At 37.8% G+C, this 21,289-nt stretch overlaps 1 protein-coding gene across 3 annotated transcripts in view; it reads right to left on the bottom strand.

Annotated features, from left to right (window-relative positions):
- Positions 1–17,024, bottom strand: part of LOC115220811 (zinc finger homeobox protein 4) — a 196,324-nt gene extending 179,300 nt beyond the window's left edge. For all 3 annotated transcript variants that reach the window (XM_036510487.1, XM_036510488.1, XM_036510489.1), the window contains exon 1: positions 13,751–17,024. In XM_036510487.1, coding sequence (XP_036366380.1) covers positions 13,751–16,970 — 3,220 coding nt within the window. In that variant the 5' untranslated portion in view covers positions 16,971–17,024. The remainder of the gene's footprint in view (positions 1–13,750) is intronic.
- Positions 17,025–21,289: the final 4,265 nt, after the last annotated feature.

Below are 21,289 nucleotides of genomic sequence, written 5' to 3'. Positions count from 1 at the left end.
GAGGGGCAGAATCCAGCACAGTCTCTCTACCACTCCTTATTACAACGACAACGCCGGTTGGCAGAGGAACTAACTAGACGGCTGGGCTAATTGTTAAATCTCAGTGTATTGCAAGCGTTATTGCTAATTGTTATAGAGTAGAGGAGGTTAGTTAATTTGAGGAAAGAGGTCACTGGTTGCAGTAGTGATGATGATGATGATGATGATGATGATGATGATGATGATGATGATGATGATGATGATGGCGATGATGAAGATGATTGTAGTGGTGGTTGGTAGTGGTTGGTGGCGGTGGTGGCGGAGATGACGGAGAGAAATTGCATTGAACGAAACGGAACGGAAACTTAGAGAAGAGAGGTCATAAAGAAGAAGAAAAAAAATCCACTCCTAAACTTAATAACTACAACAATTACAATAACAACAGCAACAAAAGGTCATCAACATCCAGTGTCAGTTCGATGTTAGGAGAAATACATTTTTGTTTTTCAGTCTGAAATTGCTTGAATTTCTTTTTTGTTTTTTTTTTGTTTAGAAACTTCATTATAACTCTTGAAATCTTTCATTCTAGGTCATGAGAATCCAAAATGGCCGAATAGAGATAAAATACTGGACGGCCATCTTTAGCAATATAGGGTTCAAATATACTTATTGTAGGTGTTCGGTTTTTGGAGGGAAGAGTTAGCTCTACATGAGCTCAGATAACCTAGCCTTTGAAGCGGATGAAAAAAATATATATATATTTGTGTTCTAGGATGAGAGAAGTTAGCTGTGTTCTATCCAAGGGGAGATTTATCTCTCGTCTACATAACATTAAGAAAACTGGGGCTGAGTAGCAGTGCTATGGATCCTTGTGACTTGGCAAGTGTTAGCTTTACATCTTATAACCTAACGACGTAAGGCGGCAGCAGATGTGAGACACAACTCTGATAAAGAGCCCAGCTATTATCATAGACAAATCTCTGGTGCTTTCAGCTTAACGCTAAGACACTGTCCTCTGCAGATCTCTGGTATGTTAGCTTAACGTCAATACACCACAGCACCTATAAATACATCTTCGATATTTTGGATTAACTCTATTTGACAGTCGATGGAGTAGCAAAAATAACAACAACAAAAAATAAGTATTATAAATGTCTGTGGGGTTTGAACACAAAAACAAAACGAACATGTAACTAAATACCACAATCATTTCACCCTGTCCTCTTGCGATTTCGCCAATACTGGGAACTTTATAATATCAGTTCTCAGAGAATCCAAACAACGATAACAAACTGTTAAGAATGAGCCGGGCAATGGAGACGAAAGGAATAAGTGTTCAAAGAATTCAAACCTCAAACCAGTAAGGGTTCGAGAGAGAGAGAGAGAGAGAGAGAGAAGGGGAAAGAAAGAGAGAGAGAGAGAGAAAACACGTCACTTCTAAAACTAAATTAAAACAATAATAAACACGTCCCGGTACTGCATAAACATCTAGGATATCGAAGGAGTGGAGGGGGTAAAGAAGGGGGAAGGAGCAGCACGAGACTGACATCATCGGTTGTAACAGATCATGATTGGACGTTCATTGACATGACTAATATGTCGAACAATTAACAGTTATTAGATGTATTCGTAATAATAATAATAATAATAATAATAATAATAATAATAATAATCGAGACTTCAACAACAATAACAGAAACGTCGGCATTGGCATCATCATCATCATCGCCACCTTCGTGCCATTATCGGTGCCATCACCGCGTCATGATCAGGCCACACCACCACCACCATCCATCCATATCAACCTCATCTAATCCAAGTATTTATGACCACACCTGCCATTACTATTAAAATCTCTGTTACCATCACTACCAACATTATTACCCCCCAATGCTTCCACTGTTGTCATTTACCATTCCCAGGACCACTATCATCACTGCTTGCATCATAAGAGTCATCGTCATCACCATTCTAATTCTAATTATCATTATTATCATAACGATGTAATTTTGCTATTAGTAATCATCAATCATCGATGATATATCAGTGCAGAATCGGGGGTGAAGTCCACGGAAACTTGAAGACCCTTTAGGGCCTTGCTGCAATGGATCAAATCGCGTTGGTACCAAGATGCTTCCCCACTACCAATCGGAGACATTCGTGAAATACCAGTCATATACTAGGATTAGACTCAATCGATTACATTCACATATCTCATCCTTGCATTACTCTACGTTCCTACAATACATTTTGTGGTTGTTTAGCCCTGGGTCTCTCTTGGACGAACATATCTATTCTATGGTCAGGAAGATTCCAACCATGACTTGTTCTGCCCTTTCCTCAGTCATTACCCAAAGTGTCCCTTCTTTCCCAGAATGCTAAGGTGTAATTTAAGGGAGGTTTCAGTGTTATTTGTAACGGGGTCGAGGAATCACAGTGATGCTCCCTCGATATACCACTTTAAGAACTGCAATAAATTGTTTAGTGATGGACCGTGACCTTGATTTGGTTTCAATCTAGTCAGAAGATACAAACACACAGTTAAAGAGAAAGAGTGTGTGAAAGTATTGAAGGTTGAGAAGGAAAATATCAGAGAGAGAGAGAGACAGACAGACAGACAGACAGAGAAAGAGGGGGAGAAAAACATTAAAAAAGTGAGTTAAAAGTAAAAGAAACCAAGATAAAGTATAAACGAAGAAAGTAAAAGGAGGAGGAAATGAAAAAGGGGGAAAAAGAATGAGAGAGGGAAAGTATGAGTGAAAGAGTAATGAAGGGGTTTGTAATTACTTGTAAAAGTGATTATACATATGTCCTGTCCAATGAGTGGGATTAGTAAGGGATTAAAAATAAAAGATTAGGATTAGAGAACAGGTGGAAATGGAAGTGGGTGGTGAAAGGAAAGCGTTTGACATATTGAGATGTCTTGAACGACAACGTCAACAACAACAATATGATGCATAATAATATTTTCTCATATAGGCGTGAAGCAATGGCGGGAGAGTGAAGTGGGACGTTGGGACATTCATGCTTATTCTTGAACTGTTATTAGCAAAGTGAAGGGAAATACTGAAATCGGAACTGGATTGTGAGGACTTGCTGAGAACTGTCGTCTCTTTGGTAGAACTTGATAACACTTATGCAATGCTGCTGCTGCTGATGATAATGATGATGATAATTGTGATGATGATGATCGCGGTGGTGGTCATGGTGGCGACGCGGAATTTCGAGAAAAAGTCAATTCCATAAAGAATGTGCTTTACCATGACAGAATCAAAATCCAGCAACTTATGTTGTCTTACTTGCTCGGCAAGCAAGAGAACACGTGAGCTGAGAAAGTGGCCGGACATAAAAAAAGATATGTTTGTGTTTTTGAGAGACACAGACAATTGTATTCATGTAGATATAATATATTGATGTAAATGGACAATGAGTGTTCGGCGAAAAAGAGGAAGGTGTTATAGCTGCAGAGAAAGAACAAGGAAGACATGGGGGTGAAAGTGATGAGATTAGACACTATGATGGATGCTGAGCCATGCGGTCTAGATGCCAGAGGATTGTGATGACAGGTGGTACATACTGGATTGCAAAAATGTTCAACCCATGACAGCATGGAAAAGTCGGACGTTAAAATAAACTCGATGATGATGATAAGAAAAATGATAGCTTATTAGATTAAGTGATGGCTACAACTTTGTAAAGAGGAAGAAGTATATAGAGAATTAAATCCACCACAGTAGATTACTGGTATTACTTATTTTATCGACTGTAAGGTTAAATTGACCCCTAATGGAATCTGAACCTATAATTTAGAGAAACAAAAGTGAAATAATTGAAAGTATAATAATCTGGAAATAATTCCAGCCTCCAATTATATACTGATACCTATCTAATTATTTTGCAGAAAAAATTTTTTTTCGAGATATAAGAGAGAGCTGACGTTGCCAAAAATGAGTCCGTAGAGATATAGTATTAGTATCTACAGAGAAAATTAGACAAGAACAAAAAAAAAAAAAAAGCCTTGCTTTCATTAACGTAATTTTAGATTTTTTAAAAGAAAAGTAAAATATCATCATTGAAATAATTCTTTATTTTGATGAGGCAGCAGTCTAAAAGTTTACTCAGAGAAATGAGATTAAGCAACGTTGATTAATAGCTTTCCTAGGGGTAGTGGTAGCATAAGCGAGGTTTGAACAAGAAATAGTACGGTGCAATTTCTCTTGCATGTAGTTCCGCAAAAGAATCGAAATGAAGATGTGTGGACCTGATTAGGTGAGAATTTGTAGTAGTAGTAGTAGTAGTAGTAGTACTAATACTATAAGAAAGAGAAGGGGAACACTAATTTAGTGATAAAGATAAGGAACAATAGGTGTAAGATGACAAGTTCAGAAATTATAAGGCTACATTAAAAAACAAAAACAATATCAATAATAATAATAATAATAATAATAATAATAATAATAATTAATAATAATAGCTAATACATAAATGAGAAAGAACAGAGGCAATAAATGTAATTAAAATGAAACAAAGATAGCACAACAGGTGAGAAAGCCGAACAAAGCAAATTAAAGCAGACAAGAAACGAAGAAAGAAACAGATAATTGTGTGCGTGCTTGTGTGTGTGTGTGTGTGTGTGTGTGTGTGTGTGTGTGTGTGATGTGTGGATGTGCGTGAGAGAGAGAGAGAGAGAGAGAGAGAGAGAGAGAGATGGGTTTACGCATAAACATATCAAATATGTATGTAATGTGTGCGTATGTATTTATCAGCAATTTATGTACGTGTCCAACTATGGAGTGAGAGTGACCGTGTTTGTACTGGTATGTGTGAAGATGTCTGCATATTTGAGTTCTCATTTATGGATGTATTCAGACCATATGTAAGCATTAATTCATACAACGTGTGTGTGTATATGCTGTATTGTGTACAAAGTGTCTGCATTGCACATCTACGCATGTGTATAAGGAGCATATGAATGTGTAATGTACAGGTATGTATGTGTATGCGTGTGCTTTGAGTTGATTAAACGCGTTGAGAAGAAGCAGAAAGAGAGAGAGAGAGAGAGAGAGGGAGGACTAAGGGAAAGCTAGAAATAGACAGTGAGAATGATAGGCAGAAAGAAGAAGAAAGAGGCGGAAAGGGTGGAACGAGGTAGGTGTGGAGGGGGGGGGGGTAGGTCGATGCTGGAGTTGGTAACTCACCAGATTTTATGGTCTTGGTTCCACACAAAAGGTAACAAAAGAACCAAACAAGAACCTAACTGAGAAGAAAAGGAAAACGAGATATGTCTGAGAAATTTCCCATAGAAAACATATGGAGCATACGTACTCACATACGCTATGATGTATATGTGTGTATTATAGGAGAATGAGTGTGAACGTGTAGAATACGCAAGCATACATATATATATATATATATATATATATATATATATATATATATATATATGTATATATATATATATATGTTTATGTGTGTGTATGGGTATGTTTGTTAGAGAAATATGTAAATTAGGAATTAAGTGTTTATAAAGAGACAACTTTTGCATTGTAAACACATACAATAACACACACACGTACATGTGTGTATGTTGTGTGTGTGTGCGTAGTTCTACGTGTATACGCGTGTGTGTGTGAATGATACATACATACATACATACATACATACATACATACACACTCATTCACTCTCAAGTGTATGAATATATAAATATAAAACAACAACAACAAAACAACAAAAAAAAAAAAATAGAGAATTACCATGATAGGTACGTACATATGTAACTAGATTCAGATGTAAAAATATATACATACATTAAAAAAATATTACTTACATGTCGGAGTGAAGGGAGGGAGGGAGGGTGGGAAAAAATCTCGCAATAGTTAATCATAAACACATACAAAAGAAAAAGAAAATGTACTTAAACACACGCGCGCGCACGCACACACTCGTACACACACACATTAATAGTATATACACAAACATAATTTTGATATGATCTTTCAATCTATCAACATCATCACCATCATCATTGATATTCACATCCGTTTTCCAACGCTAGCGGTTCAGACTTAGACGTGTGTGTGTGTGTGTGTGTGTTGTGTGTGTGTGTGTGTGTGTGTGTGTGTGTGTGTGTGTGTGTGTGTGTTTCTGCTCTTGTAATTTAAAATAACAAAATTATCAAACAAAAATTAAAAATAGAAAAAAGTGTGTTGTTACTAATCGCTTTCATTATTCGTATCCAAAAGATTATAAATTTAAACATCAGTGTCTTGTAAAGGGAGCCTATAAAGAAAGAGAGGGGGAATGGAATCAGCCGGCACATCGTTGATTCGGGGACCTGGAGATTTCAAAGAGGTGTCCGGTATCATAACCTCCTCAGTAAAAACAAAAATTGGAACTTCGGGAACCCGCCTTTCTAAGGTCCGTCCGAAAGCAGCCATGTTTCACCGAACCAAATTTCTCATGAAGTTCCGGTATGTGTATGTGTGTGACTTCTTATTTCATTAACTTGAGCCAAGAAACCGAATTCAGATCTATGAGCTTTCCACACTTGAACTCTGAATGCGTGTAAGCTAGAGCCAGCTTCATTAACCTAATGTGTTGCCTTTATTTTCTAAACTCGGAAAAGTAAAACAATATTCAGCTGTTGTTTGTTTGTTTGTTTTTTTTTTGCATTTTTTCTTTTTTTTTTAATGAAGATTTTGTCATTGGGTACAATTGATTTACAATTGCTGTTCGGGGGCGAGGTCGACACAGGTAGTTTTGACTTTCATGCCTTTCCCTGTCTTGTAAACCAACCAACCGACAACCGGCTCACATAAAATCTTGATCCGGCCTGCCCCACAACATAAACTGCAGTAACTACTTAAAATATGTAACTAGGAAACAGACAAAGAATAAAAAAAACACACAACAAAAATCATAATAATAAACACCAAGCAAAATAAAAAATAATACAAAAATACATCAAACACTCACAGATTCACAAAACGCAAGACCACACACACACACACACACACACACACATCACATACACACCATTTCACCACATACACAAATGCACTTGCGCGCAGGCGCAGTTATGAAAATAAACAAGTTATGAAGATATTTTCATTTTATTTTATTTCGTTTTAGTTTTTAAGAACATTAAAAACAAAATACGGAGGAGAATTGGTTTAGCTTATAATAAAGCTTGCCACCAACTGGGGAGATTGTCTGAGATAGTCTGATAGTCTGTGATAGACTGCTAGCATCAGTTATAACATTTGCAGTGGTTGGTAACAATATATTGGTAATACAGTAACTGCACACTTGTAATAAGCCACTTCACACTTCAAAACCACAACTTCGTTTTTTGTTCTTGACAGACAAGCACTCGCATTAAAGCAAAACATTACACAACGGGTTTTATTAAAGAAACGAAGAGAGAGAGAGAGAGAGAGAAAGATACAAATGTGCACATACGCACATGTATGTACGTATGTGTTTATGTTGCCATGTGATTTCAAGTTCCGTCTCGCAGCCCGGTATCTTGGTCAACAATCTTTTACTAGAGCCCCGGGTCAACCAATGCCATTGTTTAAAAGTGAATTTGGAAACTATGTTGAAGCTCGTCGTGTGTGTGTGTGGTGCACATGGTTTCAGGTTCAATCCCATTGCGAAACACTTTGGGCAAGAGTCTTTTACCATAAGCTCCAGGCCAAGCGAAGTCTTTTTGAGTAAATTTGGAAATTATGTCGAAGCTCGTTATGCGTCTGTGTGCATTTATCTGTATGTATGTATGTATGCCAGGTATGTGCGTTTATCTCCTCATACCGCTCAACAAACGTCATCTGCTTACGTGTCTGTAGCTTAGGAGTTGGGCAAACAAACTGAGAGAGTAGCTCTCGGGTTGGTATGTTCGACTTGCATTACTGCATTCTCATGAGACAAATAAAAGAACATCTATCTATCTGTCTGTCTACATAATGTTGGATTACTCATCACAAGGTTAGGAGTAGTACATACACCATTTACTCTGTACGAGGCATATAAACTCTATTATTTGTTTTACGTTGCTCAACAGATCAAAAGATTTCATAACAGTGTACTTTTTGCGGTTTGCTTAGCAACCACGAGTTTCCGAGATCGACTTGACATGGCGGCACCTTGCGCATGCGACTTTTACTGCAGCCTCGGGACGACCAATGCACTGCGAATGAAATTTGGCGAATGGAAACTGTGCAGAAGCCTCCACCTCACCCACTTTCTTTCTCTTTCTATATTTACATATGTATATATGCTGTTATTATAAAGTCTTTTCTCTAGATTCTTTTTGTCAATGCAGAAAGAGCCGGTTTTTAACCTAGATTCAAATACTCTTTCATTGGAATTTCAACATCAACAGGGTAGTTGTGCATGGCTGTGTGTATGTGTGCATGCGTGTAATATGTGGAGCCAGTGCATGTGCAGATGTGTATGTTTCGTTTCATGTATGTGTACACATTCATACACAAAGATGCAGGTCTAGTCATTGCGTATGCTCTAAAGTGCCAGAAGTTTTCTTAAGGTTTTACATATGTACGCATGCATGTATGTATGTATGTATGTATGTATGTATGTATGTATGTATGTATGTATGTATGTATGTATGATGTATGTATGTATGTATGTATGGTATGTATGTATGTATGTATGTATGTATGTATGGATGTATGTATGTATGATGTATGTATGATGTATGCACGTACGTAAGTACGTAGACACACACACACACACACACGTCTATATAAACCACATGACATTGCGGTTCACTTCTTTCGAGTGCCGGTGCCTCTCACAGGACTCTTTTCCTTCATTTTGTTCTTTTGTCATTGGTTGTCTAGTACAACGCTTTCTTTCATATAAAAGAGCATACATATACACTAGCACACATACATACATACACAAACCACACGTATGTAGGCATGCACACACAGCTTTCTCTCTGTAGATTTCTATCCATCTAATCTATCCAATATGTTGTAAGAGTAAGCCCCAGGCATGTAAGCAGACGCTCTGTGCAGATCCTTATATACGAGACGATATAATATATCACAAAAAACTTGCAGAAATGTTGATGTTCCTGCCTCACCACCCGCCACACTATGCCACACACGCATCCCCTTCTAAGGCCGCTTACTAATACTAACACCACCACCACCACCACCACCACCACCATCACAACCACCATCATTTTTTCTACCACTACAGCTACCAATGCCAATTGGCATCATCACTAGGATCAGTACTATCGCTGACAACACCATTATCAGAAGAACCAACGGACAAGGAAGAATTTATACAGGATCAAAAGAGATTTGATGCAAAAGATCAGTTTTATGTCTTATGTGTGTGTTATGTCTGTGTGTGTGCGCGCGTGTGTGTGTGCGCGCGCGCGTGTGTGTGAGAGAGAGAGAGAGAGAGAGACAGAGACTGAAAGACAGACAGACAGACAGACAGACAGAGACAGGCAGAGACAGACAGACTGAAAGACAGACAGGCATAGTTAAATCTTTTCAATTATTTACCGTCTCCTCCGACACATTTACATAAACGCAAAATACCATTTACTTACATACTTTTTCACACACACACACACGCACAAACACACACACATTACACACAGGTTATCCCAAGAAACTGGATAATGATAATAATAATAATAATAATAGTAGCAGAACGACGACGATGGTGAAGGGTGATGATGATGATGAAGATGATGATGATGATGATATAACTACAATAACAATTACGATAATAACTGACGAGAGATGAAATAGCCTCATTAAATCACGACTAAAATACTGGAGATACCGTGAGAGGAGCGGAGAGGAAGAGGAGGAGGAGAAGAACTCTTGCTAAGTATCCCAGATACCACAAAATGCGTGTGTGGTGTGTGTGTGTGTGTGTGTGTGTGTGTGTGTGTGTGTGTATGTATGTATGTACGTATGTTTGTGTATGTGAGTGCGTATGAGTGAGTGTGTATTCAGGAAAGAAAAACCAATGAAAAAGTAAAGAAGAAAAAAAAACCCAAAAAATTGAAAAAAAGAGAGATAAAAGAAAAGAAAATATGTTGCTGCAGAATTAGGTTTATGTATTTTATTTTTTCTTCTTCTAAGTATTTTCACATTTCTGAGTTCAAATCGCACTTCGAGGTCGATAAAATAATTACCGGTAATATGTTGTGGTTGGTTGCAGGTATATATGGGGGAAAAAGAAAAAGTGTGTATGTGTGTACAGCATGCTTTTGCACTCCATAAATGCTGTATGTATAGCTCTACCTAACCTTGTGGGCAGTAGTCCAGCACCATATATATATATATATATATGTATATATATATATAGTTGAAATTTACAGAAAAACAAAAGACGAAAACAAGTGTATTAATTTGACGCACGGGAAAGTGAGAAAGTCTTTTACGTTTCGTGCCTACGCCCTTCAACAGACAGGAATAAGAGGAAATAAAGAGAGAGAGAGAAACTCGTGGATTTGGCGATCAAGCATGGCGACTGTTTGGGAAAAAAAGGTTTGATAGGAGAGGTAGAAAGTAGGGGATATATATATATATTTATTTATATATGTGTGTGTGTGTATGTATGTATTTGTCTGTCCGTGCACTAACAGGCCCCAACTGAAATGGTTAAACCGAATTAAAAGAGTACTCATTTTGTCTTCAAATTCTTCTGAATTTGACCTTAATGCTTCCCGATTCGAAAGAAAATAAGTAAGCAGTCAAGTTGCTGAGATCGATTTTTATTAACAGTACCTCTCTCTCTCTCTCTCTCTCTCTCTCTCTCTTTCTCGCCCTCCATAAAATTTCTGACTCCATACTACATCATTCGTCTTAGTTTTTTTCTTTTTGAGTCCAAATCTCCAGCGATGCCGTGTTCGCTTTTTTACCATTCCCCTCCACCCAGGGCTGATAAAAATGAAGAACCCGTCAACTCTTGAGTATGACTTGTGGCCTTGTGCCGCATTTAGAAATCTTTAATATCATTATTTCTGGAGAATTCTTAGCTGGAATTCGTAACAGTTACATTTTATGCTCTCACGTCTCCGCCTTCCCCTCTCTCTTTCTCACACACCAACCCTATTTATCTCTTTGCCTCTTATTCTCTCTCTTCTACACTCCCCCTCAATCTCTGTCTGGTTCTGCTAGAATTAAAGTTTTGGCAAAATTTTCTGGCTCAGGCACCGTTCTTTATTAAGATGGTTTGAGCTATGGTATGTATTTTATTACTACACCCACTACAATATCAGTCATGTTTAAGTATATCTACGTGAAGGTATGAATGCGTATGACTTGTGTGACAAACTACTATTCATTAAATATACACAATTAGTGATATAATACGTTAGTAGTGTGTATGTGTGTGTGTGTGTACGCGCGCGCACTAGAGTACAATACTTATTCACCGAGTGGATATGCATCACAAGGTGATGTATTTATATAGCTATAACGAAATATAGACACATTCCACACAATATAGATAGACAGATAGATAGATAGATAGATAGATAGATAGATAGATAGATAGATAGATAGATAGATAGATAGATAGATAGATCCTGCATCAGCTTCAACGAGGAGTTTTCCATTTGTTCAATCAACTGGTCAGCTGATCAAATTGAACGGTAGTGAAAACCGGCTGGTTTGTTTGTTGCACAGGGACTTTGTAACCCTTAATCAAAGTGGTATAGTGTGTGACAACGAAGGCCCTTTGAGTTACAGTTACCACCATACACCCGGTCTACTGTTAAGTCAACGTCACTTGGAGACGGGAATTCGTGACCAAGATGCCAACTTCTCAATCAACAATCGGCCGTACCCGTGCTTCTGTGTGTGTGTGTGTGAGAGAGAGAGAGAGAGAGAGAGGATGGATGTATATTAGGTGAGTGAATGGTGTCTGTGTGTATAAAACCTTGTTCTATAGGGTCTTCAGAGAAGGGACATTAGATCAATAAAACTCGAAGCAGACGAGGTTTTTGGGTATTAAGGAGACGGGAAAGATCTGTATTAGATCATGCATATATATATATGCCTGTAAAATGTGTACTCACAATAGCGTATGCGTGAGATGCGCAAGAGAGAGAGAGATAGGGAGAGAGAGAGAGAGAGAGAGAGAGAGAGAGAGAGAAGGAGAGAGATGTGTACGTGTGTGTGTGTGGCGCAGCAGGTTCGCTCCAACAAGGTTTTCCAGTTCAGTTTATTTCAGGAGCAATAATTGCTCCAAATTCTCGCAAAAGAACAAAGAATGCACCTAATAAAAGAGAGGGAGGTGGCGAGTAGATTGGTAAAAAGGAGATAATGTGGCTGAGAAACGGCTTGGGTTGTCTTCCCTGTAGACAGGGAAAAGAGTAATAAACAAACAAACAAAAAATAAATAAATTATGAAACGGATAGCAATGAAATAGAGAGAAAAAAAAATGATCAAACAAAAATGTTTAGACGAAGGAGATGGTTCATTAAGGAATTCAAAACAATTATATTTTTTCGTTAAAAGACTTCCTGCAAAACTAAATAGTGACTTCGTTGCACGACGGCTCGTTTCTTTAACATAGTTAAAAGGCCAATGAAAAGACAAAACAAACGTCGGCATAATGGTCTTATCTTAAAAAAGCTTGTTTGATAAACGATATACAATACACACACAGTTACTACACAGTCAAATACAATCAATCAAAATACACGCATACACGCACACATTAATAATACAGAGACTCAAACACACACACACATATACACATACATCTGCAGATACACATTCTTATAGATGAATCACAACGTACACAATCTGTGAGCAAACGAACTCAAAGTAGCTATGGAAAAAAAAAAAATGTTTAACCCTTTTATGATTTGTGACTAATCTGTTGATAATCAATAGTTTTAAAATAATGATTAAAATGGTTGTGTGTATACATACATACATACATACATACAAACATAATTACACACACACACACACATGGTGAGAAGTTCATAGTGTAACATCTTGGTATTTCAATACCAACAAAAGCACAAATGCAAAACAAAATACTTCAACACATTAACAATACCTCCATGATAAATTTGTTTTCACTTGATAAGGTTGCATGGATCTACAAATTCTTCAATCAACCATTTTAAGTTCATTCATGTATTTGCATTTTAACTTGTATATGTGTGTGCGTGTGAAAACGAATGACATCTGTGACAATTGATATTGAAAGCAACCATTCCAATAACAGATGAATCCACCAAAAAATTCTTACACGACTGCTTCATTCCAAAGACATGATTTAATAAAACAATGGCAGTTAATTTTTAACTCATGATACAGGAATTCATCACTGTAATTAATGCCAAACTCTCTCTCCCTCTCATTATTTTTCTTTCTCACTTTTGCTCTTTCTCTCTTTTTCTTCATTCAGTAATTTCCAAAACTGGTCAAAAGATGTTTCCGAATGGGCTGAAAATGAAATAATGGCAGAAAACTTTTCATACACATACATACATACATACATACATACATACATACATACATACACCATGAAACAGAAGGAAAAATTTGAAAGACAAAGAAAAATTTCAAGAACAAAAGTGATGGGATGATATTAATGGCTAATGATGGATGAAGAAAAAGAGACAGGTGTTGAGAATTTTTTTTCAAAAATCACCAAAAATTAATGATAGAAAGATTGTAAAGGCCTGTGTGTATGTAAGTGGGAATAATAAGAAAGATATAAACAATGAAAGATATTTTAGCTTACCCGAGTCTGACATCTTGGGTACGTTGTCGTCCATGTATTCCCTGACAATGAAAATCTCTGATAGATCCATTGGTTGGCATTTCCCTTGCTCCTGAAGTTGTAATTGTCTTAGGCTATCATTTTGTGCATGTTTCATGCATTTCGCATGGTGAAACATTTGACACTTGGATCTAGCACTAAAATTGCACAGAGTGCATACAAACTCACGTCGACCGACTGGTATCTTCATCTCTATGGATGCCAAGTGATGAAAGAGTTGCGCGCACGTTTCATGGGCTTCCGTGTTTGCATGCATCTGAAGCTTGTGTATGCTGTTCGTGCAGAATTCACAGGCATTGCAGCGCACGAGAACGGGATTGTTGACGGTTAGGTACTTAAGGCGCCATTCATTGTTGGCACCACCCTCTTTGATGTGGTTCACAAGCTGCAGACGCTGAAGGTGCTTGTCAGTTTTGAGGTGGAGGTAAAAGTTGGTTTTCAGGTTCGTTTTATACGTACACAGGTTACACATATACATACCTGCAGATATAATAATATCGTCCGTCTCATGCTGTTTTGTACGGTCTATGTTCAGGTGATGCGACAACATGTCTATTGTGTCCGATGTGAATATGTTGCACACACAGCAATGAAGCATCATAGCACCTTCAGCGAGTTTCTCATCATTTTCATAAGAAAAGCACGACAGATCATTCTCCTTACTCAGGTCAACCGGGATTTCAAAGTTCCGAGTTGCACCTTGCTGAATCAAGGGTTGATCAAATGAAAACTGAGAATTAGAAGCCGAAAGGGAGGATTGAAGGTTGAGTAAAGCCGGGTCTTGTTGACCCAGTAGCAGGACAGGGTTCATGTGAAGTGACATGTCCCCTTGCATTTGTTTCATATTTTGTTGAAGAGCCAACATATTATGTGTATGTTTTTCACTGGTCATGTGTATCCTTAAGTTCCTTGCCACATTCGTTTCATAATTGCATACGTCACACCTCCAAGTTGGCTTTGGCTTGTTTTTTTTCAGTTGTGCATTTTCTTGATTGAAACTCTGAGTCTGCAGCTTAATATCACCGCCATTAGCAAGTTCCTGCACATTGTTCAGATGCTTGTCCGACTGCATGTGAATGCTGAGGTTACCCTTGGTGGTTGTGGAATAGTTGCAGACTTCGCAACGATAAGGCTTATAGCCACAGGCATACGTCTCGCCACGCGCTAACCGGGGATGTGGCTGATTGGTCACACAGTAAATACACTGTGCATCATTCTCGGGGTGTTTCTCTTTCATGTGAATCTCCAGAGTTTCCTGATATTTGTAGTGCCAGTTACACTTGGGACATTTTAAAGTTTTGCAAGAGTTACGCGAATGCATCATGGTCATGTGACCACCTAGCGACTGAGAGGAGCTGAGGATCATATCACATTTAGGGCATTCAACCCCATGAGCCCGACCTTGCGGATGCTCATCGCAGGACCCCAAGAATCCAGGAATTCCTTGAATGGGGGAGGTAAGGAAAGTGTGAGAGTTTGTTCTTTCAATGTGATTGCTCTCAGAGTAAGGGAGAGGGACCGAATCACTGACAGTCGCTCTCTCCAACTCTAAGTGTGATGATGATGATGGTGATGATGATGAAGGGACTTTTGAGTCTCCTATAGAGGCCTCATTATGGGGGTTAGAGATTTCGGGGGTGACTGCAGCAGTTGTAGTCGTTTCCACAGCAGCTGGTGTCAACTGGCAACCAACTGACGTGGCCAGTTGAAGCTGCGTCGATGACAAAGTCGTGGCTGCTGCGCTAGTGATTGCGGCCTCGCTGTTCGCTGACAGGCCATGTGTTATATGAGAAGTTAAGTCTTGTGAAGGTATAGAACAGTTCTGTGGGTGAAAATGTCTAGATGATGTGAGTTTTTCAGACGTATTTGGACGTCCGTGGCTATAAATGACAGATGTAGAACTATCCTTATCAACCGATGTACTACAAACAGTTGACGTTGGATGAGAATTTGTTAAATGCCTAGGGTTGGATAACACTGTAGTTTCTGGGACAGGAGTTGGATTGGGTTCAAGGAATGACATAAGGGGCTTTTTGTGTTTACCTACTCCTTGAATAATCGCCGACGCATTTTTCCGAGACATTATTGCTTTTTCTTCCTCATTCAGATCCATTGAATGCTCTCCGATGGCGTGGGCAATGAAAGACTTTGTATAACCAAATGAAAGTTTACATATAAAGCACATGAGAATTGGTTTTGTAGGGACAGTAGCTGCCCCAGCATTTGAGGTAGATATGCTATCCTCACATCGGATGGCAGATTTCTCATTACTTTCTGAACAGTCGTCTCCACTCTTACCCTCGTTCAGCAAATCTTTCTTGGCTGAGCGAACATCATAAACACGATAGCTATGCATGATCGGCGCATCGGGCATGTATTTCTGAGCAGACACCATGTAGAAATTATTGAAAAAAGAAGCTGTGTTCCTAGGAACAAAGAAAGCATTTGCTATCTGCGGATAAACGGAAGCCTTGCTGTCCTCAACTTTGCCCTTTTTCACAATTATACTACCCTCTTGCTGTGGTACATCCACAATGGAGTCTATATCACTCTGGTCCGAATCAGCGCCCTCAATTATGTAGGCAGAGCCATCAGGATTATACACAATCCTGCCATCAAAACTCTCCCCATCACTCAATTCATTATCGCTAATTGAACCTTGATTCTCCTCACGACCAACCCGACTACCTGATTCAGACCGGGCACACGGGTGCTCCATGTATTCCTGCAAAGTCAAGAACTCTTTGTTGCATTCTCCACACTCCACAGGCTCGTCGTCATGGTCTGACGACCTTTCGATGCTTGATTCTTCGGCGTCGTTAATGGAAGACGCATGATTAATTGGAACAAATTGTGCATCCCGAACATCCTTGGAAGCATTCACGGATAGTGTGCTCAGACTGGACACACCATTTGTCGTGGAGCCAGACAACACTGGACTGAATGAATGTTCTGACTTGCTGATATTCAAACCAAATGGGTCGATTGAATCAGCCATCTTTGCCGAGCTGCTGAAACAATGCTGTGTTTGCTGTTGTTGTTGAGGCTGTTGCTGTTGCTGTGCCGGGGCTGGAAGAGTGTCATCGTTGTTGGAGCTACACAATGTTGTCATAGGAAGGGTCATGGTTGGCTGGGGATGACGATCCTCCAGACTTTCGGAGCTCAGGCCTGGAATGTCCATCCTTCAGCCTCGTAACTCACTGGTCCCATTGCTATGAGCCATGCATTTTTCCAACTGCAAAAGAGAAAAAGAGAAAAAGAAATTATAAGCAAAAATTATGACAGAGTTTTCTTTCGTTTAATATGTATGAAAAAGCAATATGTATTAAAAACAATATGTATTAAAAACAATATGTATAAAAAACAATATGTATAAAAAACAATGATCATAGTTGCTGGAAATTACAAGGAAGTAAATTCATAAACATATGATAACAATGCTTATGAATACATTTAAATAAACAAGTTGATATCATTAGATAAAGCACAAGTGTGTATATAGACACACAGATAAATATGTGTGGTGTGTATCTACATATAAATATATAATTGATTTATAGCTATGTACTTAATAAGAGCACTAAAACATACTCTGTATAAAGTACTCAATACTAATTGCAGAGTCATAAGAATAATTATCAATGGAAACTGCTTCCTTCGAATATTTGCTGACACAGGCTTCTCAAAAAGAATCAAATATTTAAAACTTCGAAGTCAGTCACCATTGGTAATAAATATTTTACACACACATGATGTGTGTGTGTGTGTGTGTGTGTGTGTACATGTCCGTGTGTGTGTACATGTCTGTGTGTTTGTGTATGTGCATGCATAAGTTACTTAATTTCTGAACTAGCTGCACTGAGCTTTGGAACTAAATACATTCAGTTAACCTCTGCTAAACCTTCCAAAACAAAATATAATGAAACAATGAGCCACAACAAAACCACAAGAAAACTAACCACAAGACTGCAAACCAATTGACAGACATCAGAAGATAATAAAACACACAAGTTTCCAGTTCTTTACTAAATGAACAACACCAAGCTTCATTAAAATATTCTTCATAGCATTCAAAGAGGAAACACACACACACACACATACAGATGTACACAGAGGCACATATGATGAGATGAGAATTGATGTGATGTGGGCAAAAGGTGAAATGAATGTGTGTGTGTATATGAAAGAGAGAGACAGACAGTCAGAGAGAAGAGAAAAAGCGTTTGTGTGCGTGTGTGTATGTGTGTGTGTGCAAAGAGTGAGTGTAAGTGTGTCAAGTGTGTATGAAATGTGAAATACTTTGAGGACACACAGAAGAAAAGATTCACAAAACAAATTAAGCTTTGAAATATAAAATGGATTTGAAACTAATCTAATTGGTTTGTAATTTATTTTAGCATGAATCTGGTGAAAGACAAGACAAGGGGAGAAAGTAACACACACAGCAACAAAAGCATTCACACGCACACAAGCGTACACACACACACACACACAATATTTCATAAATTTACATGTGTATACATAACACACATCCACTCCCAGAAAATACACATGAACTCTCTCTCTTGCTCTCTCGCGCTCACACACACACACACACACACACACACATACATACACACACACACTCTCACACATACTGACAGACACTATTGATATTATTTAATGTATACAATCTGATACAACCACACCTATAAACACACAAAGCCACATGATTGCTTTATGCAAATCTGAAATTTTTAGCAGAATAACTATTTAACAAATGCCATCATATATTCCCCTCTTTACAGAGACATGATGAGTAGAGAACATGACGTTGAAACGTTCATGCTGTTCCTCATAGATTTGTCTGCTGGCTCTGTGCAAATGCACCAGTGTGTAAGATTCCCACAATTCCACTCCCCATAACTTGGTATTTGCAAAGATTTTCATCAGAGAAGCCTAAAGAATACTGATTTAAATTAAGCATCCTAATACAAGCAAGCACAAAATATATATTTAAGAATTTACATATTGTACATCCATAAACTTAACATTACAATGCTGAAACACACACACACACACACCCACATATATTTGTATATTTATAAACACATCTTTAAGCTTATGAGTAGGAGGAGTAAGCAAATGCATGTATGTATATGCTTGTGTGTTAATATATATGCACACAAACACATATGTGCGAGTACTGACACAGCAGTTATAATAAGCGTGCACACACACACACACACACACACACACACACACACACATGTACACACAAAATACATGTGCATAACTAGAAGCAGATGAATCACATATAAATACATACAAAGTCTACAGAATATAAAGATGTAACTACACAAGTAGGAGAATGGGGTGGATAAGCGAAGAAAAAGAAGACGAAGAAGAAGTCAACAACAACAACAACAATAACAACAACAAGAACAACACAGAAATGGCTTCTGATAAGTAATTGATTTGTCTTCAAGAAACACAGTTTCATTTAGTTGGTGCCAGGTACAAAGCTAATATGAAAGATGAGATAATTCTTCATATTAGCAGCAAAGCAGAAACTCTTGGAGAAATACGGCAACAGAGAAAATTCAATTAACAATTTAAGTCTGACATCACCTTCTATCTATATTCACATTTATCTCGCACTTAACAGGGATACGTCTTGTTTTGGAGGGGGTGTTTTATTTTTTTCATTATTATTTTTGAATATGATTTTCATTTTTATTTTCATTTATATGTGTGAGTATGTGTGTATGAATTCAAACTATCATGGCATAATTCCAAAATAAAATCATTCCAAAATAAAATCTAGTAGAAAGTTAATAATCCTTATATTATATATATACACACATATATATATATATATATATATATCTATCTATATATATGTACATGTGTATAGGTGTGTGGCAGCATATTTGCATATACAGAAATGTGAAGTCATATGACTATGAATATGTATTAACACATAGACACGTGCATGCATACAAACACACGCACACACACATTTGTATATGTATATATTACACATCCTTTCACACACACATACTAGCAAGGAAAGGTGGGTGTAAAAACAATGATGATGATGATGATGGTGGTGGTGGTGTTGGTGTCGCACACACACACACATATGCTTAATGCATATGCAGTCTGCAAAATATGTTAAGGTAACTTGTAGATCGAGTGAAGGTCATCTAGTTCAAGCACATCTTATAATTGAATTAAGATCAATGGAAAAAGACAGGAAACTGAAGCCGATACTAATAAGCACTAATGTGTAACTAATATACTAATAAACATCATTGAGATACATCTGTCCAGCTGGTTAACATACCAGCCTACTGTGGATCTGTGCTCACAGGACAATTTGATCTTAATACTGTAAGCTATGGGAAGAACTTGTGTAGTTCACTGATGGATAGTTCAATATTCTTTGTTTCTGAAAGTGCCCGGAGAGCTTCTCGGCCTGCTAGAAATAAGTGGCAAATCAGATCATATCGTACTGCTTGAAAAATGGAGTAACATGTTAGATAATGAAGCACTGGTTACGTTGTACTTAAAGGAAAAGATATACAAAGACTGGTTTCAGCTGGAAAATTTTGAATATAGGTTTTGCTTCATCAGAGAGGATTTGATTAGAAAAACATCATCAATATGAGAAACATCATCAACATGAGACCTTCACCATCAGCAAAATATATATTTCAAAGCTTCAGCAAGACTGTTAGCACCAGCAGGAGGAGAGTCAACAATACACTCAGTAAAGCTGACAAGAGCACATTTACATGGTTGTTCAACCTTCAGCCTGCTAGAAATAGCAGCTAAATCTTATTCTGCTGCCTTCAAGAAAAGACACTACTGGATAATCATGTGTATGTAAAAAAACAAACAAAAAAAAAAAACTCATGGGATAGGTTTGCTCAATTAGTATTAAAGCAACATTAAACAAGGACTTAGTTGCTGGGAGAGTCACTAAATGATTATTTCCTGCTATAACGAATCAGTGTAGATTTTTTAACCAATTACTTAACATTTCATATGCAAAAGAATTTTTAGTGAGTGTGATCAGATCCGCTGACTCAAAGATCAGGCCATTAGCATCCCACTTCTATCTTATTCACTGCCAGAGCTGAAACTGAACTCAGCTCTGGAGAAAACTAATGAAATACTCTTTGATTTTACAGTGCTGCCCCTGCTTGTGTAGTTGTTAGTTACTTCATAGTCTATAGTACTTCTTTACAGAGAGGTGGACTAGAGTATCCGAGAGTTAAGTGACTAAAAAAATGTAAAACTAAATTCCACTAACATGATATATATAAACTGAAGACATTTTTGGTCAATTGCCCGGAGCTCTATTTGACTTGGTGAAATAAACGTTATGAAATATGTTGGCAGTGAACGGGTTATTGAACCTTGCACTTCTTTCCTGCCATCTTGGTTTGAGTTTCTAGGTGCAACGAGCAAGAGATAGTCCATTTGGACAGAACTCATTTCTCTGAAGTTTAT

This window comes from Octopus sinensis, linkage group LG17, assembly GCF_006345805.1.
Source record: "Octopus sinensis linkage group LG17, ASM634580v1, whole genome shotgun sequence".
Taxonomy (NCBI): Eukaryota; Metazoa; Mollusca; class Cephalopoda; order Octopoda; family Octopodidae; genus Octopus; species Octopus sinensis.
The sequence above is the reverse complement of the archived record's forward strand: the minus strand, read 5'-3'. Positions and strand labels throughout refer to the sequence as shown.